At 42.2% G+C, this 23,899-nt stretch overlaps 1 protein-coding gene across 2 annotated transcripts; it reads left to right on the top strand.

The window, feature by feature from the left end:
- Positions 1-768: 768 nt before the first annotated feature.
- LOC311107753 (homeodomain-only protein-like) lies at positions 769-22,871 on the top strand. Of its 2 annotated transcripts, XM_084150282.1 has the most exons (3): positions 769-801; positions 1,064-1,355; positions 22,575-22,871. In XM_084150282.1, the coding sequence occupies exons 2-3, from the start codon at positions 1,206-1,208 to the stop codon at positions 22,650-22,652; spliced, it is 228 nt and encodes a 75-aa protein (XP_084006408.1). In that variant the 5' UTR covers positions 769-801; positions 1,064-1,205; the 3' UTR covers positions 22,653-22,871. The 2 variants fall into 2 exon arrangements, with proteins under 2 accessions (XP_084006408.1, XP_084006407.1); XM_084150281.1 differs by lacking the exon at positions 769-801 and having other exon boundaries at positions 999-1,355.
- The last annotated feature ends 1,028 nt before the right edge of the window (positions 22,872-23,899 follow it).

Genomic DNA, 23,899 nt, shown 5'->3' on the forward strand with positions numbered 1-23,899 from the left:
TCCGTGTAATAGCAAGTATAGCCAAGTCACCACTACAAAGCAAAACTTGGGAAAGAATAAATAAATAATGCCTCCGGGTGACCCGACCAAATTCACATAGAAATGTGAGTTATAGATCTGTCATTCTCAATGAACACAAGTCTAAGAAGTGGTAGATATGTTCTATGTGCACTATTTCTATGTTTCCCTTAAGTTTAGGTTTTGCTTCTTTTACTTTCGGTTTTGTACAGCAGCTTCAAACAGCTGAAAATACAATATTTTTGGTTATGGTAACGATATTTCACAGCGGTTTAGATGGTGCAATGATTCTCGACACTATAATTGCTTGTTTTGTCACTGTAATTAGGCGAACTATTAGAATTATAGCAACCAGGAAATGGTGGAGCCATTTCTGCATAGTGCACCTTTAATGGTTTGTTACAATTTCCTCTTGGTTTATGGCATCCCAAGACTAGGCTAATACCTTCCTGAACGGCAATGAATGAGAGATTCCATTACATTATCCAAGTAAGTAAATAACAAGTAATTACATGTTTATTACAGTTGTAGAAATGCCTTGAGGGGGAAAACCCCCAAAACAGTGATTAATTTACACATTATTTCAAAGCATGTAGCGAATTTCATGGAAAAATACTATTTGGAACAATACTATTTGGTTGAAATAGAATAACCTGATCTGGCAGGTTGCAGGTACAGCTGGGGCATGCGCTGGAGCACACAGCATCGTGCATTCCTGACATCACCAGGCATATGTTGCATAATGAGAAGAGACCAGAATGATCAACAGTTGAAGCACTATAGGTATGTTATGGAAATATCTCAACTTTTCTAGTAGACCTACTGTATTCATATATGAATGTGTATGTCACTTTAAAACGTGCTCATATTTTGGTGCTTCAAACTTTAATTACATTTCATATAAAAGGGGAGTGTTCTGTGAAACTTGCTCTGGGAGAGCCACTGTTGATAGTAGCAGCGCACATTCTCAGTCAGTGTGACATGCGTTTAGGTTGTTAGTTTCGCAGGGGCTGTAATTGCGATTTCTGTTTGTACTTATCTCCAGCATTTCCTAGTTGGCACTGGTGTTTACTGGCAAACGGACGTCATTTGCATTGGAACTTCAAAGGCGGAGTGTTATAATTTAGTGCCTAGGCTACGTTATAAAAACGACTTCTGTGGCTGAGAGCTCTTTTTGGAGAGGGAACATGGCTTCAAATGGAATAGAAAGTATGCAGTTAGCGGAGGACCAGATCAAAATTCTGGAGGAGAATTTCACCAGAGTCAGCAAGCATCCCGATGAGTCGACGCTCATGTTAATCGCAGCTGAAAGCGGACTAACGGAGGAAGAGACAGCGGTGAGTGTTCACTGTTCAATTATGTTCTCTATGTTGTTTTAGGCCTAATGATAAGGTTACGCTCTCTAGGAACATATACTTTTTCTATGATAGATACAATGTTGCGAGGAAAGAAACTTTGCTGAGGATGGGGTGAATAGGCTGGAAGCGCCCTAAAAGTATCGACACCACACCAAATTGTCAATGCTCAAAATTAAGTTAATTTCTGTCTTTTCAATTTGCAATATTATGTCAACAATCAAATGGCTACCTTATTTATCTTGAACAGCAATTTAGAGAGTTACAAATCTTTGGGAACCTATAGGCTACAATGTTGTTGCAGTGTGCTTTCCAATTAGTTTTTTCTCCTTTTTTTCCACGCACCATTGGACAAATAGGCTACTATGTAGCAAGCCAATTTTCCAGAGACAATTGGTCTTTCACTGAATAGGCGTAATTGGGCGCAGATGAGAGTGGTCAGCAGAATGATCGTTGTTTTGATGAGATATTATCGACCTCTATTAGGCTACCCAAATGTTTAGCCTTTATTTTGTATTCAGTGGCACCAATGTCAACAGAGAATAGCATGATACGGACAGCGCTGACTCGGTGCGCCTCATTCGGTTCGCATGCCATGCCAGTGCCACTGTCCCCAAAATAACACGATGATGACATTTTTAAAGAGAGCATTTACCCATCACCACAGGAATTCCAAACATTCTAATAATAAATACGAATACCAGTGGTCCTAATAATATTGGGTTACATAACAATGTTGCCAGTTGGATCAGTCAAAACATAAATTGTATTAAGTCAATATTTGTTGTTGGACTTGACTCTTGATTACGCAATAACCAAGCCATCGAGTAATGATGTGGCATGACAGAAACGGATATAACGTTTCAGGGGAGGGCCTATCCTGTGTTTGAAGGCTGGGTTATTGATAACACCTGTAATAACTAAAAGGTGTTGAGAACATGGTGAAGTTATACAGACATCTCTATCTATGTCAAGCCCTGACTCTGGGGACTCTTATTTGTTGAGTCAGGGTGTGATTTTCTATGTTGTATTTTCTATGTTTGTGATCTAGGTTTTGTAGTTCTATGTTTGGCCGGGTGTGTTTCCCAATCAGAGGCAGCTGTCGCTCGTTGTCTCTGATTGGGGAGCATACTTAGGCAGCCTATTGGCAATTACAGTGGGGGAAAAAAGTATTTAGTCAGCCACCAATTGTGCAAGTTCTCCCACTTAAAAAGACGAGAGAGGCCTGTAATTTTCATCATAGGTACACGTCAACTATGACAGACAAATTGAGGAAAAAAAATCCAGAAAATCACATTGTAGGATTTTTAATGAATTTATTTGCAAATTATGGTGGAAAATAAGTATTTGGTCACCTACAAACAAGCAAGATTTCTGGCTCTCACAGACCTGTAACTTCTTCTTTAAGAGGCTCCTCTGTCCTCCACTCGTTACCTGTATTAATGGCACCTGTTTGAACTTGTTATCAGTATAAAAGACACCTGTCCACAACCTCAAACAGTCACACTCCAAACTCCACTATGGCCAAGACCAAAGAGCTGTCAAAGGACACCAGAAACAAAATTGTAGACCTGCACCAGGCTGGGAAGACTGAATCTGCAATAGGTAAGCAGCTTGGTTTGAAGAAATCAACTGTGGGAGCAATTATTAGGAAATGGAAGACATACAAGACCACTGATAATCTCCCTCGATCTGGGGCTCCACGCAAGATCTCACCCCGTGGGGTCAAAATGATCACAAGAACGGTGAGCAGAAATCCCAGAACCACACGGGGGGACCTAGTGAATGACCTGCAGAGAGCTGGGACCAAAGTAACAAAGCCTACCATCAGTAACACACTACGCCGCCAGGGACTCAAATCCTGCAGTGCGAGACGTGTCCCCCTGCTTAAGCCAGTACATGTCCAGGCCCGTCTGAAGTTTGCTATAGTGCATTTGGATAATCCAGAAGAGGATTGGGAGAATGTCATATGGTCAGATGAAACTAAAATAGAACTTTTTGGTAAAAACTCAACTCGTTGTGTTTGGAGGACAAAGAATGCTGAGTTGCATCCAAAGAACACCATACCTACTGTGAAGCATGGGGGTGGAAACATCATGCTTTGGGGCTGTTTTTCTGCAAAGGGACCAGGACGACTGATCCGTGTAAAGGAAAGAATGAATGGGGCCATGTATCGTGAGATTTTGAGTAAAAACCTCCTTCCATCAGCAAGGGCATTGAAGATGAAACGTGGCTAGGTCTTTCAGCATGACAATGATCCCAAACACACCGCCCGGGCAACGAAGGAGTGGCTTCGTAAGAAGCATTTCAAGGTCCTAGAGTGGCCTAGCCAGTCTCCAGATCTCAACCCCATAGAAAATCTTTGGAGGGAGTTGAAAGTCCGTGTTGCCCAGCGACAGCCCCAAAACATCACTGCTCTAGAGGAGATCTGCATGGAGGAATGGGCCAAAATACCAGCAACAGTGTGTGAAAACCTTGTGAAGACTTACAGAAAACGTTTGACCTGTGTCATTGCCAACAAAGGGTATATAACAAAGTATTGAGAAACTTTTGTTATTGACCAAATACTTATTTTCCACCATAATTTGCAAATAAATTCATTAAAAATCCTACAATGTGATTTTCTGGATTTATTTTCTAATTTTGTCTTTCATAGTTGACGTGTACCTATGATGAAAATGACAGGCCTCTCTCATCTTTTTAAGTGGGAGAACTTGCACAATTGGTGGCTGACTAAATACTTTTTTCCCCCACTGTAGGTGTTGTGGGATCTTGTTCCGTGTGAGGTTTGTTGTGTGTTACCTTTGGACGTCACGTTTTGTTGGTTTATTGTTTTGTCGTTGTTTATTACGTTTAAAATAAACATGAATGCATATCACGCTGCGCCTTGGTCTGACCCATCTATGAACGAACGTGACAGAAGATCCCACCAAACACGGACCAAGCAGCGTGCCCAGGAGGACCGAACACCCTGGACACAGGTGGGGAAGATGTGGTCGTGGGAGGAGATATTTGCGGGGAAAGGGCCATGGGCGAAGGTAGATGCCCAGGCAGGATAGGAGCAACGGCAACACAGAGGACGCCGGTCGAGGAAGAAGCCCGAGAGACAGCCCCAATAAAAAAATTTTGGGGGGCTAAAAGGGTGGTTGGTGGAGCCTAGTGTTAGAGCAGAGCCAACTCCCCGTACTCACGCGAGGAAGCGTGTGACTGGGCAGGCTCCGTGTTATGCGGAGCTACGTACTGTGTCGCCAGTGTGCCGGCACAGTCCTGTACGTCCTGTGCTAGCACCACGCATGTGCCGTGCGAAGATGGGCATCCAGCCAGGACGGGGTGTGCCGGCTCAACGCTCCTGGTCTCTAGTACGCCTCCTCGGTCCCGCATATCCTGCGCCGGTTCTACGTACTGTATCGCCAGTGCGCGTGCACAGCTCTGTGCGTCCTGTGCTAATGCCTCACACATACTGTGCGGAAGTAGGCATCCAGCCAGGACGGGTTGTGCCAGTTCTCCGCTTCAGACCTCCAGTCAGCCTCCACAGTCCGGTACGGCCCGTTCCTGCTCCTCGCACCAAGCCAGTGGTGCGCGTTGCCAGCACGGCCCGGCCTGTTCCTGCTCCTCGCACCAAGCCAGTGGTGCGCGTCGCCAGTCCGGCCCGGCCTGTTCCTGCTCCTCGCACCAAGCCAGTGGTGCGCGTCGCCAGCCCGGCCTGGCCTGTTCCTGCTCCTCGCACCAAACTAGTGGTGCGTGTTCCCAGTCCGGCCCGGCCTGTTCCTGCTCCTCGCACCAAGCCAGTGGTGCACGTCGCCAGCCCGGTCCGGCCTGTTCCTGCTCCTCGCACCAAGCCAGTGGTGCGCGTTGCCAGTCCGGCCCGGCCTGTTCCCGCTCCTCGCACCAAGGCAGTGGTGCGTGTCGCCAGTCCGGCCCGGCCTGTTCCTGCTCCTCGCACCAAGCCAGTGGTGCATGTTCCTAGTCCGGTTCGGCCCGTGCCTGCTCCTCGCACCAGACCAGTGGTGAGTGTGTCCAGTCCGGCACGGCCCGTGCCCGTTCCACCGGGGCCTGGTCCGGCACCAGTCAGCTGCTCCAGTCCAGAGCCAGAGCAGTCCGCTCCACCGGTGCCTGATCCAGCTCCGGTCAGCTGCTCCAGTCCGGAGCCAGAGCAGTCCGCTCCACCGGTGCCTGATCCAGCTCCGGTCAGCGGCTCCACTCCGGAGCCAGAGCAGTTCGCTCCACCGGGGTCCAGTCCAGATCCGGTCAGCGGCTCCACTCCGGAGCCAGAGCAGTCCGCTCCACCGGTGCCAAGTCCAGCTCCGGTCAGCGGCTCCAGTCCGGAGCCTGATTAGTCCGCTCCACCGGTGCCCGGTCCAGCTCCGGTCAGCGGCTCCAGTCCAGACCCAGACGTCAGCCCCTCTCCAGGTTCGGGGTCTCCCACACCAGGGTCCAGACAGGGCTTGGAGTATAGTGGGAGGAAGGAGAGGGGAAGCAGCGTGCCGAGGTCCAGACCAGACCAGGGGCGCAACAGGGAGGCGGAGAATAGGTGGTTGTCACGCCCGGAGCCGGATCCGCCTCCGAGGCGGAATGCCCACCCGGCCCCTACCCTGTTAAGTAAAGGTTGTGCGGTCGGAGTCCGCACCTTTGGGGGGGGGGGGGGTACTGTCACGCCCTGACTCAGGGGACTCTTATTTGTTGAGTCAGGGTGTGATTTTCTATGTTGTATTTTCTATGTTTGTGATCTATGTTTTGTAGTTCTATGTTTGGCCGGGTGTGTTTCCCAATCAGAGGCAGCTGTCGTTGTCTCTGATTGGGGAGCATACTTAGGCAGCCCATTGGCAATTAGGTGTTGTGGGATCTTGTTCCGTGTGAGGTTTGTTGTGTGTTACCTTTGGACGTCACGTTTCGTTGGTTTATTGTTTTGTCGTTGTTTGTTAAGTTTAAAATAAACATGTATGCATATCACGCTGCGCCTTGGTCTGACCCGTCTATGAACGAACGTGACAATCTAATAGCATTCCACTTATGTAGAGGCTAGTTATTCTAATTCAGTATTTAAGCTGTTTTATATGCTTGTTGTAATGCACAGTGTTGTTTATTGTCCTTTTTACAAAGCCTACAGTAGTTGATGGCGAAACAATATGTTCAGTTTCAGGATTCATAATACACCTTTGGTGTTGTTTTGGAGGAAGACGTGTGCTGGGTTCATTTTATAGCCATATTTCAGGTACTGTGATGTGTGTGACAGAGAACGATGTAACCATCCCATTGCCTTGAGCAGATTTTGTCCCGCACATTATATGCATTAACAAATGGAGGATCATCAAGAAAGCCATGTACAGATCATGGCAGCCAGTATGACACATGTTTCTCAAAAGGTTCTCCCCCTCTCCTCTGCAAACCGTTTTGGCATGCTCCCTCCACTGCTGTTGTGACTGTGTGTTTCCATTATGAGTGCACAAAGATGGGAGATGTCCAGCCAACTTGTCTGGGCAAATGTGATTCTGGGTGAGGTGGAGTACTTGGCCCTCTGACTTCATTGACAGCGGATGTTTTTAACCACCTACTGTTGGAACATGAATTGGAACATGGTGCTGGCTGTTTAATAGTCATTACAGTACCTTAAGGGAAGGGCACACCCTGTTACCACTCCCTCTCCTGCATAAAGAGCATTTACAACATGTTTCTACCTCTTTACAAGGTGTTTTATACCAGTGGTTCCCGTCTCAACCTTTGTTGAACAGTGGCACACCTTGATGGTATATACAATTCTGTGGTACACCTAAAATGTCCCTATACATTTATTTTGTGGTAATAATGTCCTCTATCTCATCTGATCCATACTGCAAATCATCTATTTTCTGTGACAAACCTTTTTTATAGATTAAATAGTGTTTATGATGGTTAATTTGTGTCTACCCCTTTAAGAGCATCCCGCAAATCTGTGCCAGAAAGATGGAAAATGTAGTTTCAAAATAGGTATTTAGTTTTGTACGGTTTGGGCTATAGCCCAGCGGTTTTCTGCATTGTAAAGGTGTAACCATAGACACAAAGCCATGCTCCGTTTGTTTCTATGGCAGAGGTTGTGGTATAGCTAAGCCCAAAACCATGTATTAATAAATAAAAGTATCTGGCATAATAATAAATAATCAAGATTAGGAAAAGTTTCGCAGCACACCTGATGTAGGGTTTCCACCACTTCCGAATTCGCCAGACAAAGTTCCGCCCCCATTCATTTTCAACGGGAGCACACGGAGCAATGCGCAGGGAATTGTGGGAAGGTGAGCGGCGCGAACCCTGCTAGTGGAGAGATAGAAAAAGTTCAGCTCTGCTCTATTTTATGCAAATTGTATGCTGCCGTTAACCAAACAGGTGAGGAGCAGATGTTTGCTTGAAAATCTTCCATTCATGATAACATAGTTCCACCTGTCATTAGTTCCGGGCAAGCACAACCAAAGAAGATGGAGGAAAGGAAATCATCGCTGTGTCTGGTTTTCCAATTCTATATGATTTTGCTTTGCTAGAATACAGAGACAAAATCATAAGGTCAATTGCATGGAGGAGGATTGCAGAGATTGTTGGTGTTGATGGTGGGTGAAGAGAGATTTGCACAACAATGTTTGCTTGTGCTGCTAGCTAGCTATGAACATCAAGCAACCTAAACCTCAAAACTGTGATCAAGCCACCATTTGTGAATGTGTTGACTAAATTAAATTGTGAAATTTGCCCTCCAAAGGATAGAAATCACCAGTAACATGCATTATAACATTGTAAATGATACACTAAGCATTCATTTCCCATGTAATATGCTACCAATTGGACAATGGTATCTTAACATGATGATTCGCATATATTATAGCTTATGGCTCTTTCATTATACTTGTGTCATGACATTGATGATTTTAGCTCACTTCCTGTATAATACATAGGCCTACGTACACATGAATGAGTAATTTGGGTAAAGGAAATTGTAGCTTTGCGAATCTATCTTTACCCACCATCAACACCAACATCTGCAATCCTCCTCCATGCCATTGACCTTCTGATTTTGTCTCTGTATTCTATAATCATGCTCAGCAAATAAACGAGGTAGAATGACAACACTCCCCATGCCACATTATTTTCCTTTTTGACATTTTTTATTAGCCTACAGATTGCCATCTCCTTATTTTCATGTACAGTACTGTACCTAGAATAAAAGGGTTGGATTTGCACTAAACAATTTCATGTCAGAAAAATCATGTAGAAAATCTGGCTTATGATTAGCCTCATACATTGCCTACGTCTATCATTTAAAATTGAGAACATACAGTTGAAGTCGGAAGTTTACATACACCTTAGCCAAATACATTTAAACTCAGTAAAAATTCCCTGTTTTAGGAAATGTTTACTAGGATTAAATGTCAGGAATTGTGAAAAACTGAGTTTAAATGTATTTGGCTAAGGTGTATGTAAACTTCCGACTGTATGTTCTCAATTGCTCCGTGTGCTCCCGTTGAAAATGAATGGGGGCGGAACTTTGTCTGGCGAATTCGGAAGTGGTGGAAACCCTACATTAGGTGTGCTGCGAAACTTTTTTTAGGATCACCACTTTATTTTAAGAATGTGAAATGTCAGAATAATAGTAGAGAATGATTTTATTTCAGCTTTTATTTCTTTCATCACATTCCCAGTGGGTCAGAAGTTTACATACACTCAATTAGTATTTGGTAGCATTGCCTTTAAATTGTTTAACTTGGGTCAATCATTTCGGGTAGCCTTCCACAAGCTTCCCACAGGAAGTTGGGTGAATGTTAGCCCATTCCTCCTGACAGAGCTGGTGTAACTGAATCAGGTTTGTAGGCCTCCTTGCTCGCACACGCTTTTTCAGTTCTGCCCACAAATGTTCTATAGGATTGAGGTCAGGGCTTTGTGATGGCCACTCCAATACCTTGACTTTGTTGTCCTTAAGACATTTTGCCACAACTTTGGAAGTATGCTTGGGGTCATTGTCCATTTGGAAGACCCATTTGCGACCAAGCTTTAACTTCCTGACTGATGTCTTGAGATGTTGCTTCAATATATCCACATAATTTTCCTTCCTCATGATGCCATCTATTTTGTGAAGTGCACCAGTCCCTCCTGTAGCAAAGCACCGCCACAGCATGATGGTGCCACCCCCGTGCTTCATGGTTGGGATGGTGTTCTTCGGCTTGCAAGCGTCCCCCTTTTCCCTCCAAACATAACGAAGGTCATTATGGCCAAACAGTTCTATTTTTGTTTCATCAGACCAGAGGACATTTCTCAAGAAATTACGATCTTAGTACTTTTAGTCTGGCTTTTTTTATGGCGGTTTTGGAGCAGTGGCTTCTTCCTTGCTGAGCGGCCTTTCAGGTTATGTCGATATAGGACTCGTTTTACTGTGGATATAGATACTTTTGTACCTGTTTCCTCCAGCATCTTCACAAGGTCCTTTACTGTTGTTCTGGGATTGCGTGGTCCCATGGTGTTTATACTTGCGTACTATTGTTTGTACAGATGAGCGTGGTACGAAAGCCATGACATCATTTTCTGGAATTTTCCAAGCTGTTTAAAGGCACAGTCAACTTAGTGTATGTAAACTTCTGACCCACTGGAATTGTGATATAGTGAATTATAAGTGAAATAATCTGTCTGTAAACAATTGTTGGAAAAATTACTTGTGTCATGCACAAAGTAGATGTCCTAACCGACTTGCCAAAACTATAGTTTGTTAACAAGAAATTTGTGGAGTGGTTGAAAAACGAGTTTTAATGACTCCAACCTAAGTGTATGTAAACTTACGACTTCAACTGTATAGCTAGCTCATCAATATGCAAATAATGTGGGAGTTTAGCTATTCTCTGCTTCAGATGTACAATGACAAGGGGCACATTGATTGCACATGCCCATTAGGCCAGTAATGTCATCATACTGTAGGCCTCTGGCTGCATTGTTCATGCATGCCAGTATGATAAGCTGCAAAATGGGTTCACATGGCTGATATCCTGAGACAAATTAGAGACAGATTCCAGTTTTTAAGTTAATAATTAAAACAATTTTAAACACTTCACTTCAATGAATCAACTTTGAATGAATCAAAATATAATACTTTTTTAAAATAAATAATCTAACTTGTTTGTAAATGTTAGACTTCTTAGTAAGTAGGCTATTATTACTAAAGCATCATTTCGGGTGAACAAAAAAGTCCATACCAGAGGTGGCCAACCTTGCTCCACTCCCTGATCTACTGGGTGAACATACTTCTATTCCAGCCCAGCAATAATACACATTATTATCAACTCATTAGGTTTGATAAGTTGAATCATGTTTGTTAGTGCTGGGCGGGAACAGAAGTCTGCACACCCAGCATACCTCTAGGAGAAAGATTGGCCTGCTCCAGTTGTAATATTTTTTTTTAGATTGATAGATTGTAACTTCCATCAATGTAATTGTCTGCATAACTTCCAATCTCCCATATGTTTTTTTTTTCTCTCGCAAATATATATATATATATATATATACAGTTGAAGTCGGAAGTTTACATAGACTTAGGTTGGAGTCATTAAAACTCGTTCTTCAACCACTCCACAAATTTATTGTTAACAAACTATAGTTTTGGCAAGTCGGTTAGGACATCTACTTTGTGCATGACACAATTAATTTTTCCAACAATTGTTTACAGACAGATAATTTCACTTATCATTCACTGTATATCAATTCCAGTGGGTCAGAAGTTTACATACACTAAGTTGACTGTGCCTTTAAACAGCTTGGAAAATTCCAGAAAATGATGTCATTGCTTTTGAAGCTTCTGATAGGCTAATTGACATCATTTGAGTCAATTGGAGGTGTACCTGTGGATGTATTTCAAGGCCTACCTTCAAACTCAGTGCCTCTTTGCTTGACATCATGGGAAAATCAAAAGAAATCAGCCAAGAACTCAGAAATACAATTGTAGACCTCCACAAGTCTGGTTCATCCTTGGGAGCAATTTCCAAACGCCTGAAGGTACCACGTTCATCTGTACAAACAATAGTATACAAGTATAAACACCATGGGACTACGCAGCCGTCACACCGCTCAGGAAAGAGACACATTCTGTCTCCTAGAGATGAATGTACTTTGGTGCGAAAAGTGCAAATCAATCCCAGAACAACAGTAAAGGACCTTGTGAAGATGCTGGAGGAAACAGGTACAAAAGTATCTATATCCACAGTAACACAAGTCCTATATCGACATAACCTGAAAGGCCGCTCAGCAAGGAAGAAACAACTGCTCCAAAACCGCCATAAAAAAGCCAGACTACGGTTTGCAACTGCACATGGGGACAAAGATCATACTTTTTGGAGAAATGTCCTCTGGTCTGATGAAACAAAAATAGAACTGTTTGGTCATAATGACCATCGTTATGTTTGGAGGAAAAAGGGGGACGCTTGCAAGCCGAAGAACACCATCCCAACCGTGAAGTATGGGGGTGGCAGCATCATGCTGTGGGGGTGCTTTGCTGCAGGAGGGACTGGTGCACTTCACAAAATAGATGGCATCTTGAGGAAGGAAAATTATGTGGATATATTGAAGCAACATCTCAAGACATCAGTCAGGAAGTTAAAGCTTGGTCGCAAATGGGTCTTCCAAATGGACAATGACCCCAAGCATACTTCCAAAGTTGTGGTAAAATGGCTTAGGCACAACAAAGTCAAGGTATTGGAGTGGCCATCACAAAGCCTTGACCTCAATCCTATAGAAAATGTGTGGGCAGAACTGAAAAGTGTGTGCGAGCAAGGAGCCCTACAAACCTGACTCCGTTACACCAGCTCTGTCAGGAGGAATGGGCCAAGATTCACCCAACTTATTGTGGGAAGCTTGTGGAAGGCTACCTGAAATGTTTGACCCAAGTTAAACAATTTAAAGGCAATGCTACCAAATACTAATTGAGTGTATGTAAACTTCTGACCCACTGGGAATGTGATGAAAGAAATAAAAGCTGAAATAAATCATTCTCTCCACTATTATTCTGACATTTCACATTCTTAAAATAAAGTGGTGATCCTAACTGACCTAAGACAGGACATTTTTACTAGGATTAAATGTCAGAAATTGTGAAAAAATGAGTTTTCATGTATTTGGCTAAGGTGTATGTAAACTTCCGACTTTAGCTGTATATACATATGCATACATGCACATACAGTGGGGGAAAAAAGTATTTAGTCAGCCACCAATTGTGCAAGTTCTCTCACTTAAAAAGACGAGAGAGGCCTGTAATTTTCATCATAGGTACACGTCAGCTATGACAGACAAAATGAGATTTTTTTTTCCAGAAACTTACATTGTAGGATTTTTAATGAATTTATTTGCAAATTATGGTGGAAAATAAGTATTTGGTCAATAACAAAAGTTTCTCAATACTTTGTTATATACCCTTTGTTGGCAATGACACAGGTCAAACGTTTTCTGTAAGTCTTCACAAGGTTTTCACACACTGTTGCTGGTATTTTGGCCCATTCCTCCATGCAGATCTCCTCTAGAGCAGTGATGTTTTGGGGCTGTCGCTGGGCAACACGGACTTTCAACTCCCTCCAAAGATTTTCTATGGGGTTGAGATCTGGAGACTGGCTAGGCCACTCCAGGACCTTGAAATGCTTCTTACGAAGCCACTCCTTCGTTGCCCGGGCGGTGTGTTTGGGATCATTGTCATGCTAAAAGACCCAGCCACGTTTCATCTTCAATGCCCTTGCTGATGGAAGGAGGTTTTCACTCAAAATCTCACGATACATGGCCCCATTCATTCTTTCCTTTACACGGATCAGTCGTCCTGGTCCCTTTGCAGAAAAACAGCCCCAAAGCATGAAGTTTCCACCCCCATGCTTCACAGTAGGTATGGTGTTCTTTGGATGCAACTCAGCATTCTTTGTCCTCCAAACCGATGAGTTGAGTTTTTACCAAAAAGTTATATTTTGGTTTCATCTGACCATATGACATTCTCCCAATCCTCTTCTGGATCATCCAAATGCACTCTAGCAAACTTCAGACGGGCCTGGACATGTACTGGCTTAAGCAGGGGGACACGTCTGGCAATGCAGGATTTGAGTCCCTGGCGGAGTAGTGTGTTACTGATGGTAGGCTTTGTTACTTTGGTCCCAGCTCTCTGCAGGTCATTCACTAATATAATAATAATAATATAATATGCCATTTAGCAGACGCTTTTATCCAAAGCGACTTACAGTCATGCGTGCATACATTTTTTAACGTATGGGTGGTCCCGGGGATCGAACCCACTACCTTGGCGTTACAAGCGCCGTGCTCTACCAGCTGAGCTACAGAGGTCCCCCCGTGTGGTTCTGGGATTTTTGCTCACCGTTCTTGTGATCATTTTGACCCCACAGGGTGTTATCTTGCGTGGAGCCCCAGATCGAGGGAGATTATCAGTGGTCTTGTATATCTTCCATTTCCTAATAATTGCTCCCACAGTTGATTTCTTCAAACCAAGCTGCTTACCTATTGCAGATTCAGTCTTCCCAGCCTGGTGCAGGTCTACAATTTTGTTTCTGGTGTCCTTTGACAGCTCTTTGGTCTTGGCCATAGTGGAGTTTGGAGTGTGACTGTTTGAGGTTGTGGACAGGTGTCTTTTATACTGATAACAAGTTCAAACAGGTGCCATTAATACAGGTAAGGAGTGGAGGACAGAGGAGCCTCTTAAAGAAGAAGTTACAGGTCTGTGAGCCAGAAATCTTGCTTGTTTGTAGGTGACTAAATACTTATTTTCCACCATAATTTGCAAATAAATTCATTAAAAATCCTACAATGTGATTTTCTGGAATTTTATTTTCTCAATTTGTCTGTCATAGTTGACGTGTACCTATGATGAAAATTACAGGCCTCTCTCATCTTTTTAAGTGGGAGAACTTGCACAATTGGTGGCTGACTAAATACTTTTTTCCCCCACTGTACATATACACATACATACATATAAATACATATACATACATATATATACATATCCTTTCAAAAATATATATTTCCCTTTATTACTTTTCAACCCCACCACCCCTTTCCTAATTGGAGTAAACTAGTGAACAACAATGCTTAGGCCTCTACTTCCAGCTTATACAGTGGGGAGAACAAGTATTTGATACACTGCCGATTTTGCAGGTTTTCCTACTTACAAAGCATGTAGAGGTCTGTAATTTTTATCATAGGTACACTTCAACTGTGAGAGATGGAATCTAAAACAAAAATCATAGAAAATCACATTGTATGATTTTTAAGTAATTAATTTGCATTTTATTGCATGACATAAGTATTTGAGCACCTACCAACCAGTAAGAATTCCGGCTCTCACAGACCTGTTCGTTTTTCTTTAAGAAGCCCTCCTGTTCTCCACTCATTACCTGTATTAACTGCACCTGTTTGAACTCGTTACCTGTATAAAAGACACCTGTCCACACACTCAATCAAACAGACTCCAACCTCTCCACAATGGCCAAGACCAGAGAGCTGTGTAAGGACATCAGGGATAACATTGTAGACCTGCAAAAGGCTGGGATGGGCTACAGGACAATAGGCAAGCAGCTTGGTGAGAAGGCAACAACTGTTGGCGCAATTATTAGAAAATGGAAGAAGTTCAAGATGACGGTCAATCACCCTCAGTCTGGGATCCATGCAAGATCTCACCTCGTTGGGCATCAATGATCATGAGGAAGGTGAGGGATCAGCCCAGAACTACATGGCAGGACCTGGTCAATGACCTGAAGAGAGCTGGGACCACAGTCTCAAAGAAAACCATTAGTAACACACTACGCCGTCATGGATTAAAATCCTGCAGTGCACGCAAGGTCCCCCTGCTCAAGCCAGCGCATGTCCAGGCCCGTCTGAAGTGTGCCAATGACCATCTGGATGATCCAGAAGAGGAATGGGAGAAGGTCATGTGGTCTGATGAGACAAAAATAGAGCTTTTTGGTCTAAACTCCACTCGCTGTGTTTGGAGGAAGAAGAAGGATGAGTACAACCCCAAGAACACCATCCCAACCGTGAAGCATGGAGGTGGAAACATCATTCTTTGGGGATGCTTTTCTGCAAAGGGGACAGGACGACTGCACCATATTGAGGGGAGGATGGAAGGGGCCATGTATCGCGAGATCTTAGCCAACAACCTCCTTCCCTCAGTTAGAGCATTGAAGATGGGTTGTGGCTGGGTCTTCCAGCATGACAACGACCCGAAACACACAGCCAGGGCAACTAAGGAGTGGCTCCGTAAGAAGCATCTCAAGGTCCTGGAGTGGCCTAGCCAGTCTCCAGACCTGAACCCAATAGAAAATCTTTGGAGTGAGCTGAAAGTCCGTATTGCCCAGCGACAGCCCCGAAACCTGAAGGATCTGGAGAAAGTCTGTATGGAGGAGTGGGCCAAAATCCCTGCTGCAGTGTGTGCAAACTTGGTCAAGACCTACAGGAAACGTATGATCTCTGTAATTGCAAACAAAGGTTTCTGTACCAAATATTAAGTTCTGCTTTTCTGATGTATCAAATACTTATGTCATGCAATAAAATGCAAATTAATTACTTAAAAATCATACAATGTGATTTTCTGGATTTTTGTTTTAGATTCCGTCTCTCACAGTTGAAGTGTACCTATGATAAAAATTACAGACCTCTACATGCTTTGTAAGTAGGAAAACCTGCAAAATTGGCAGTGTATCAAATACTTGTTCTCCCCACTGTACATACTACAGTGAGGGAAAAAAGTATTTGATCCCCTGCTGATTTTGTACGTTTGCCCACTGACAAAGACATGATCAGTCTATAATTTTAATGGTAGGTTTATTTGAACAGTGAGAGACAGAATAACAACAAAAAAAATCCAGAAAAAAGCATGTCAAAAATGTTATAAATTGATTTGCATTTTAATGAGGGAAATAAGTATTTGACCCCTCTGCAAAACATGACTTAGTACTTGGTGGCAAAACCCTTGCTGGCAATCACAGAGGTCAGACGTTTCTTGTAGTTGGCCACCAGGTTTGCACACATCTCAGGAGGGATTTTGTTCCACTCCTCTTTGCAGATCTTCTCCAAGTCATTAAGGTTTCGAGGATGACGTTTGGCAACTCGAACCTTCAGCTCCCTCCACAGATTTTCTATGGGATTAAGGTCTGGAGATTGGCTAGGACACTCCAGGACCTTAATGTGTTTCTTCTTGAGCCACTCCTATGTTGCCTTGGCCGTGTGTTTTGGGTCATTGTCATGCTGGAATACCCATCCACGACCCATTTTCAATGCCCTGGCTGAGGGAAGGAGGTTCTCACCCAAGATTTGACGGTACATGGCCCCGTCCATCGTCCCTTTGATGCGGTGAAGTTGTCCTGTCCCCTTAGCAGAAAAACACCCCTAAAGCATAATGTTTCCACCTCCATGTTTGACGGTGGGGATGGTGTTCTTGGGGTCATAGGCAGCATTCCTCCTCCTCCAAACACGGCGAGTTGAGTTGATGCCAAAGAGCTCGATTTTGGTCTCATCTGACCACAACACTTTCACCCAGTTCTCCTCTGAATCATTCAGATGTTCATTGGCAAACCTCAGATGGCCCTGTATATGTGCTTTCTTGAGCAGGGGGACCTTGCGGGCGCTGCAGGATTTCAGTCCTTCACGGCGTAGTGTGTTACCAATTGTTTTCTTGGTGACTATGGTCCCAGCTGCCTTGAGATCATTGACAGGATCCTCCCGTGTAGTTCTGGGCTGATTCCTCACCGTTCTCATGATCATTGCAACTCCACGAGGTGAGATCTTGCATGGAGGCCCAGGCCGAGGAAGATTGACAGTTATTTTGTGTTTCTTCCATTTGCGAATAATCGCACCAACTGTTGTCACCTTCTTGCCAAGCTGCTTGGCGATGGTCTTGTAGCCCATTCCAGCCTTGTGTAGATCTACAATCTTGTCCCTGACATCTTTGGAGAACTCTTTGGTCTTGGCCATGGTGGAGAGTTTAGAATCTGATTGATTGATTGCTTCTGTGGACAGTTGTATTTTATATAGGTAACAAGCTGAGATTGGGAGCACTCCCTTTAAGAGTGTGCTCCTAATCTCAGCTCGTTACCTGTATAAAATACACCTGGGAGCCAGAAATCTTTCTGATTGAGAGGGTGTCAAATACTTATTTCCCTCATTAAAATGCAAATCATTTTATAACATTTTTGACATGCGTTTTTCTGGATTTTTTTGTTGTTATTCTGTCTCTCACTGTTCAAATAAACCTACCATAAAAATTATAGACTGATCATTTCTTTGTCAGTGGGCAAACGTACAAAATCAGCAGGGGATCAAATACTTTTTTCCCTCACTGTATATACATTTTAATGGACACAGACAATTTTACAATAATTCTATTTTGTTTGTTTTTACTTATGAACTTCCTCTACCCTCAACCTCTCCAATCATTTTCATGATGTCCATCCGCTTTGCTTCTATATGCCATATCTTTCTAACTGTGCTCTTTCACAAAAGCTCTCAACCTATAACCTATATACTTATTATGAACACAGTATGCTTTACATTAGTTATCTTGTTGTTATTAGTTGTTGTTAGTTGTTATTAGTCCCATCCTTCAACTCCATTCAACACCACCCATCTATCTCTTAACACCATCCACATTGGATTTCTATTTGCCATATATTTTTCAACTGTACTGTGATGTTTTACAAAAGTTCTGAACCCTTCTATTCTCATTGTTTCTACAGATTGTAAATTGAAAATAAACATTTTTGCTAAAAGTATTATTATATTAATGATCGATTGACTATGACTTTTCAGATCACCCAGTAGTGCTATCTGCAGAGTTAGCTCCAGGTAAATATTGCAATCCTTTAACCATTCCTGGACCTGTGTCCAAAAACAAGCTACAAATGGACAGTACCAAAACAAATGATCTAATGATTCTGTCTCTTCACAGCAAAATCTGCAGAGCTGGGAAGATTGTATCCCCCATATAAATAACATTCTATTGGTAGCAAGAATTTTGTGTAATAATTTAAATTGAAAAATTCAAAGTTTTGAATCTGGCGTTGTTTTGCGTATCAGTTCATAAACACTATGCCATGGAATCGGTATGTCAAAAATCTATTCCCAACTATTTTGCAATCTATATGGGATGGCTGTCAATCTTTTGGTCCTTAAATGAAACTGGTATACTTTTTTATTTATCACGATGTTCTTTAACCAATTATGTTATTTAATGCAGGGCCGACAGACAAGTTCCTTACTTTTTCCCCCTTCCACTTTCCTCTTCCATTTTTGCGGTAATGCTGCAATTATTTGGTTGTAATTTTGGGTAGAGCAGACATTTCCATATGTTTTTGTTAGATGCATGTGCGACATAACTCCACCAGTCCTACCTATGATATCATTTACGAAGATTATATATATATTTTTTTTAATTGTCCAAAAAATAGTTTTTTATCAATTTGAGTTCAACCACAATATTTGTTGCATTATTTGTTCTGTCATTTCTGGAGGATTAAATTGAAATTGCAACCAACTTTCTATAGCTTGTTTTAGAAATAGTGATATTTGGGAGATTATTTCCTTTTCAAACAACTGAAAGTGAGAGGTTGTAATCTGAATAAAGGGAAAAAGGCCATTCTTGAACATTGGGTGAGACAATCTCAGTTGTAATAGGTTTGTAGCCTACATTGTGTGTGACTTTTAACGGTATTGTTGTATAAAACATTTGCTAACATAAGTACACATACTGGCACATACAAGGATGTGCCAGCAGTCTCTTGGGACATTCACTGGGACCTCTTCCATCTGCAGACAGGCTTTCGCAGCTCTCCAGACATCACAAAGAAACACGCATCATTTTATTACAATTAGACAGCCCTGGCTATTATCTCTCCGTCTGTTTTGATAGTTTTTCTCTCTAGGGACTAAAACTGGAGAATATTTTCATAATGTCATCTGATAACCTACCCTATCTAACTAGTACACCTACTCCCCTTTTCTGACATCTGGAGCAGAACATCCTTTCACCCTCTTCCATTGCTGTTATCTACAAATGCATTTGGAGCATGAGTTTTTAGTTTACAATGAAAAATAGGCCTACATCAAGATAGTAAGCTAATATGAAGTTAACTACAGTAGCTGATGATATTTCACTTAGCTATAGTATGTAAAGTTGGCTAGCTAGCTAACAAGTAGCTCATTAGCCTACACAGAGTGGTCTGCTTACTTGAATAGGTTCACACCTACTCCCATGCCCACGAAGCGGCCAATCTTTTGTAGCAAAGAGTTGTCAAGTGGAGGCACCGCCTCTGGTCAAAACGTACCGTGAGAGTTCCTCAAGGTGCGACACACTGTTTGGGAACCACTACTGTTTTATACAGTGCTTGTCCTTAGACCTTCTGTGCTTCCGTTTTTAAAGCACACAGCAGCCATGGGGTCATGTGGAGTTTATTGCAATGATTTACAGTATCTGTATAATCCATCTGGGGGAACAAAAAAAGGAACAATATAACTATACAGTGTAAATTCATTATTATTGTCATTTGTGAATAAGCCCCCCTGACAGGTTAGGCTATTCGGACCACTTCAGGCCATGGACATCTCAAATGAAAATCATTGGTGATATTGCAACTTTTATCGAAATAAAAACTTTTCTCATTTTGTCAGTAACCATAAACTGGTATTGGCTGTGATTTACTCAGTTTTCCCAAAACACCTTCTGCATTTGTCATTACCATCACATCATAAAACATTACATTTTAGTTTCAAACTGAACCACAAACACAATGGGTTTTTTGATTATTTGGTTGATCTGTCTGTAGGATTTGGTACTACCACATTAAGAAAATAATAAAATCCTTAATCCATAAATATGGGCCTGCGCTGGCTGTGTATGTATACCTGCATGTAGGCTATCATCAACAATACAATGTCTTGTTGAAATTGTTATATATTTATCATTTTTACAGTAGTTATATTGAGAACAAGTAAGTGCTTTACACTTGAAGTAGACAGGGCAAATGTGATATTTAATGTGTACATTGTGCGTTAATGACAGGGTAATGGTAAATTGCTTTAGATGTAAAACATAAGTGGGTGCAAATGGATATCTACAATATTTCTATAAAGACAGTAAAATATCATTTGATAAGCAGTATTGAGCAGGGATATACACATGTTATACAAAGGTTATACAAAAAGTCATTACAGACACATTTTGTGTTGGTAATGACAGTGTTTGTAATGATCATTGACAACATTTTGGGATTTAACTGCCAGGCCATAAGGTTAACTTGGTTAATATGATCAGCTATCATTTGATGAATTCCAACCACAACATAATGAGATGTATTATTTCAGATAGAGGACAATCTAGATGAGTTATAGCCATTGCGGTAATTACACAGAATAAAATAAAAAATATATTTATTTATCTTGACATTCAAAGTGACTTTTCTTGAAGGTGGAGATATAATATCATACACTCTCCATGTCATAACCTTGTTCTCCGCTGTCACTTCATATCCTTGTTCTCCACTGTCACTTCATATCCTTGTTCTCCACTGTCACTTCATAACCTTGTTCTCCACTGTCACTTCATATCCTTGCTCTCCACTGTCACTTCATATCCTTGATCTCCACTGTCAATTCATATCCTTGCTCTCCACTGTCACTTCATATCCTTGATCTCCACTGTCAATTCATATCCTTTTTCTCCACTGTCACTTCATATCCTTTTTCTCCGCTGTCACTTCATATCCTTGCTCTCCACTGTCACTTCATATCCTTGATCTCCACTGTCAATTCATATCCTTTTTCTCCACTGTCACTTCATATCCTTTTTCTCCACTGTCACTTCATATCCTTTTTCTCCACTGTCACTTCATATCCTTGATCTCCACTGTCAATTAATATCCTTGTTCTCCACTGTCACGTCATATCCTTTTTCCCACTGTCACTTCATATCCTTGTTCTCCACTGTCACTTCATATTCTTGTTCTCCACTGTCACTTCATATCCTTGTTCTCCACTGTCACTTCATATTCTTGTTCTCCACTGTCACTTCATATCCTTGTTCTCCACTGCCACTTCCCAGTTCCTGTGTGACTTGATGTGTAAAATGATGAAAATACATTATAATGTATAATTTTGTTCCGAGTGATGGTAATGACGCAATACTGTGAGACGACTGTATTTTTTATTTTAAAAATTACAAAAATGGCTTATGCACATCAAATATGTATATTGTTTCCATTTATTTGACTCTTTATCTAAACAGATGCATTAAATATTTTTAAATTATCTAAAATGTTCCATGTGTAATACATAGTAAAGTCTGGGTGTGAGACAAGGCAAAACATTCCAAAACAGTGAAATCCAGACATTAAATGCTTTAGAAAATAAACATAAGAACAAAATTTAAAGCTGAAAAAAAGTATGGTTATTTTAATGTCTACTCAAAGGTAGACTCAGTGAAATTACGTTGCCACGTACAACACTGCTGATATTGCGTTGAGCGAGATGCAAGACAATGCTCACACAGGGAACGGATTCTATTCACACTATTACAACATGGGAGCAACGTGACCAAAACAGCAGAGTAGTTTACCTTCGAGCTTCAACGCTCTTAGTTGTTGCGGATATTGACCCACTATGCTGTTTACTTCGTGCATCGACATCATATCGCTGAGTATACCTTTAAGGTTGATTGTATGACTTTCTGGCTGTGCCTGCTAGTGACTACCCTGCAGAGCTGCCTCCAGTACATGCGTAATCTCAATAAATGCCAACCTGCAACCTCATCACCCTGCATAAGGAAAAACACCTAGGGGAAATTGCTCAGGAATATCATTTTACATTTTAGTCATTTAGCAGACGCTCTTATCCAGAGCGACTTACAGGAGCAATTAGGGTTAAGTGCCTTGCTCAAGGGCACATCGACAGATTTTTCACCTAGTAGGCTTGGGGATTAGAACAAGCGACCTTTCGGTTACTGGCACAACGCTCTTAACCACTAAGCTACCTGCCGCCCCAATATTCATGTCATTATGAGTTTGTTCAGTGTGTAACCTACCATTACCTCACCCAGGTCAGTTTACAGATTCTGTGACTAACGTACCAATAATAATGCTATTTGGAACTAATACCTGGTGGAAGAATAGGAACTATGCCGTGGTGTGCCGTCACCTGTCTCTGACACCTATCTTGGGCTATTTTTGTTTGTTCCAGAAATGGTTCAGGCTACGCAACGCACAGTGGAGACAGGCCGAGGGCCTTCCAGCTCAACTGGGATCAGTGAAAGACTGAAATTGGAGTGGTGTAGGAAACCTCCCCCTCACCCCATCGCTTCTCTGAATGATCCGCCACGCCCTTACTGACCAACTCCCAGGACACATCAACCAGTCATACCTTCCTTCCATCATTCTCTCTCTTTTGTATCTAAGCTATTTTCATTTAGTGAATGTGTGAAGTGTAATGCGAGTCAATGTTTTTTTGCCAATATAACCGCCATGTTTACATATAATAATAAATAAACAAACATATATTATAAATGACGTAGACTGCTTTCATGCTGCATGTCATCAGTATGAGGGGCCTTCTAAACTTAATGAGGAAGTACTGTAGGGTACAATGGCGGAAAGGTTTGGAGGGGGGACTTTGTTGTAAGGCTTTGTTTTGTGCATCTCTCAGCAGGGAGCGGGTTAACATTGGACTTTTATGGGACTATAAAAGATGTGAGGCAGCGCTCATGTTACGACACATTCAACAGGAATCAGCTGGCCCTGTAACAGGGACTCGGGGTTGATGGCTAATTTGGAGGGAAAGGCTTTAGACATGTAAGCTGGGATCAGAGCAAGCAACTGCCAGCAGGTGATGCCACCTACCTGTTTGTTCAGTTGTCCCTGTTTCAAGGACGTCAGACATCCTTTCTAAATATCTGTCTAGGGAAAAGAACAGGGGAAGGAAAGAGAGGGAGAGAGACCCCACTGGGCACACACTGGTTGAATCAACGTTGTTTCCACTTCATGTCAATGAAATGATGTTGACCCAATGTGGAATAGACGTGGAATTGACGTCTGTGCCCAGTGGGAAGGTAGTGATATCCTGCCAAAGAACCTAGGGTAATGATGGACTGATCGTGGAAACTGCCTACATAACAGGCCTGATACCAACTCAACAGGTACGTAATTCTGGTCCTAATAAAACTCCCCCCTCTCTGACAGTCTGTCTGTTTTACAGTGTGTGTCGTGACAGATAGCTGTTTGGCCTGGCTTGCAAATACTGCACATACACACACTGTTTTTATTCAGCTGACTGTGAAAAAAACTGTCACACCCACAGAGGAAAAACAAGTGTGTTTATTTAGAGTTGAACACACCAAATGCAGAACATTCAAGTTTTACAGGATACACATGGTATACACCAACTAAATGCTTACTTGCAGGTTCCTTCTGGACAATGCAACAACAATAAATAATAAAATATAAGAATATGAACATAAAGTAATTGGCTGAGTAAAATAGAATAAAGATTTTAGCATAAGTATAATACAG

Source organism: Coregonus lavaretus, assembly GCF_964263955.1.
Source record: "Coregonus lavaretus genome assembly, chromosome: 32".
Taxonomy (NCBI): domain Eukaryota; kingdom Metazoa; phylum Chordata; class Actinopteri; order Salmoniformes; family Salmonidae; genus Coregonus; species Coregonus lavaretus.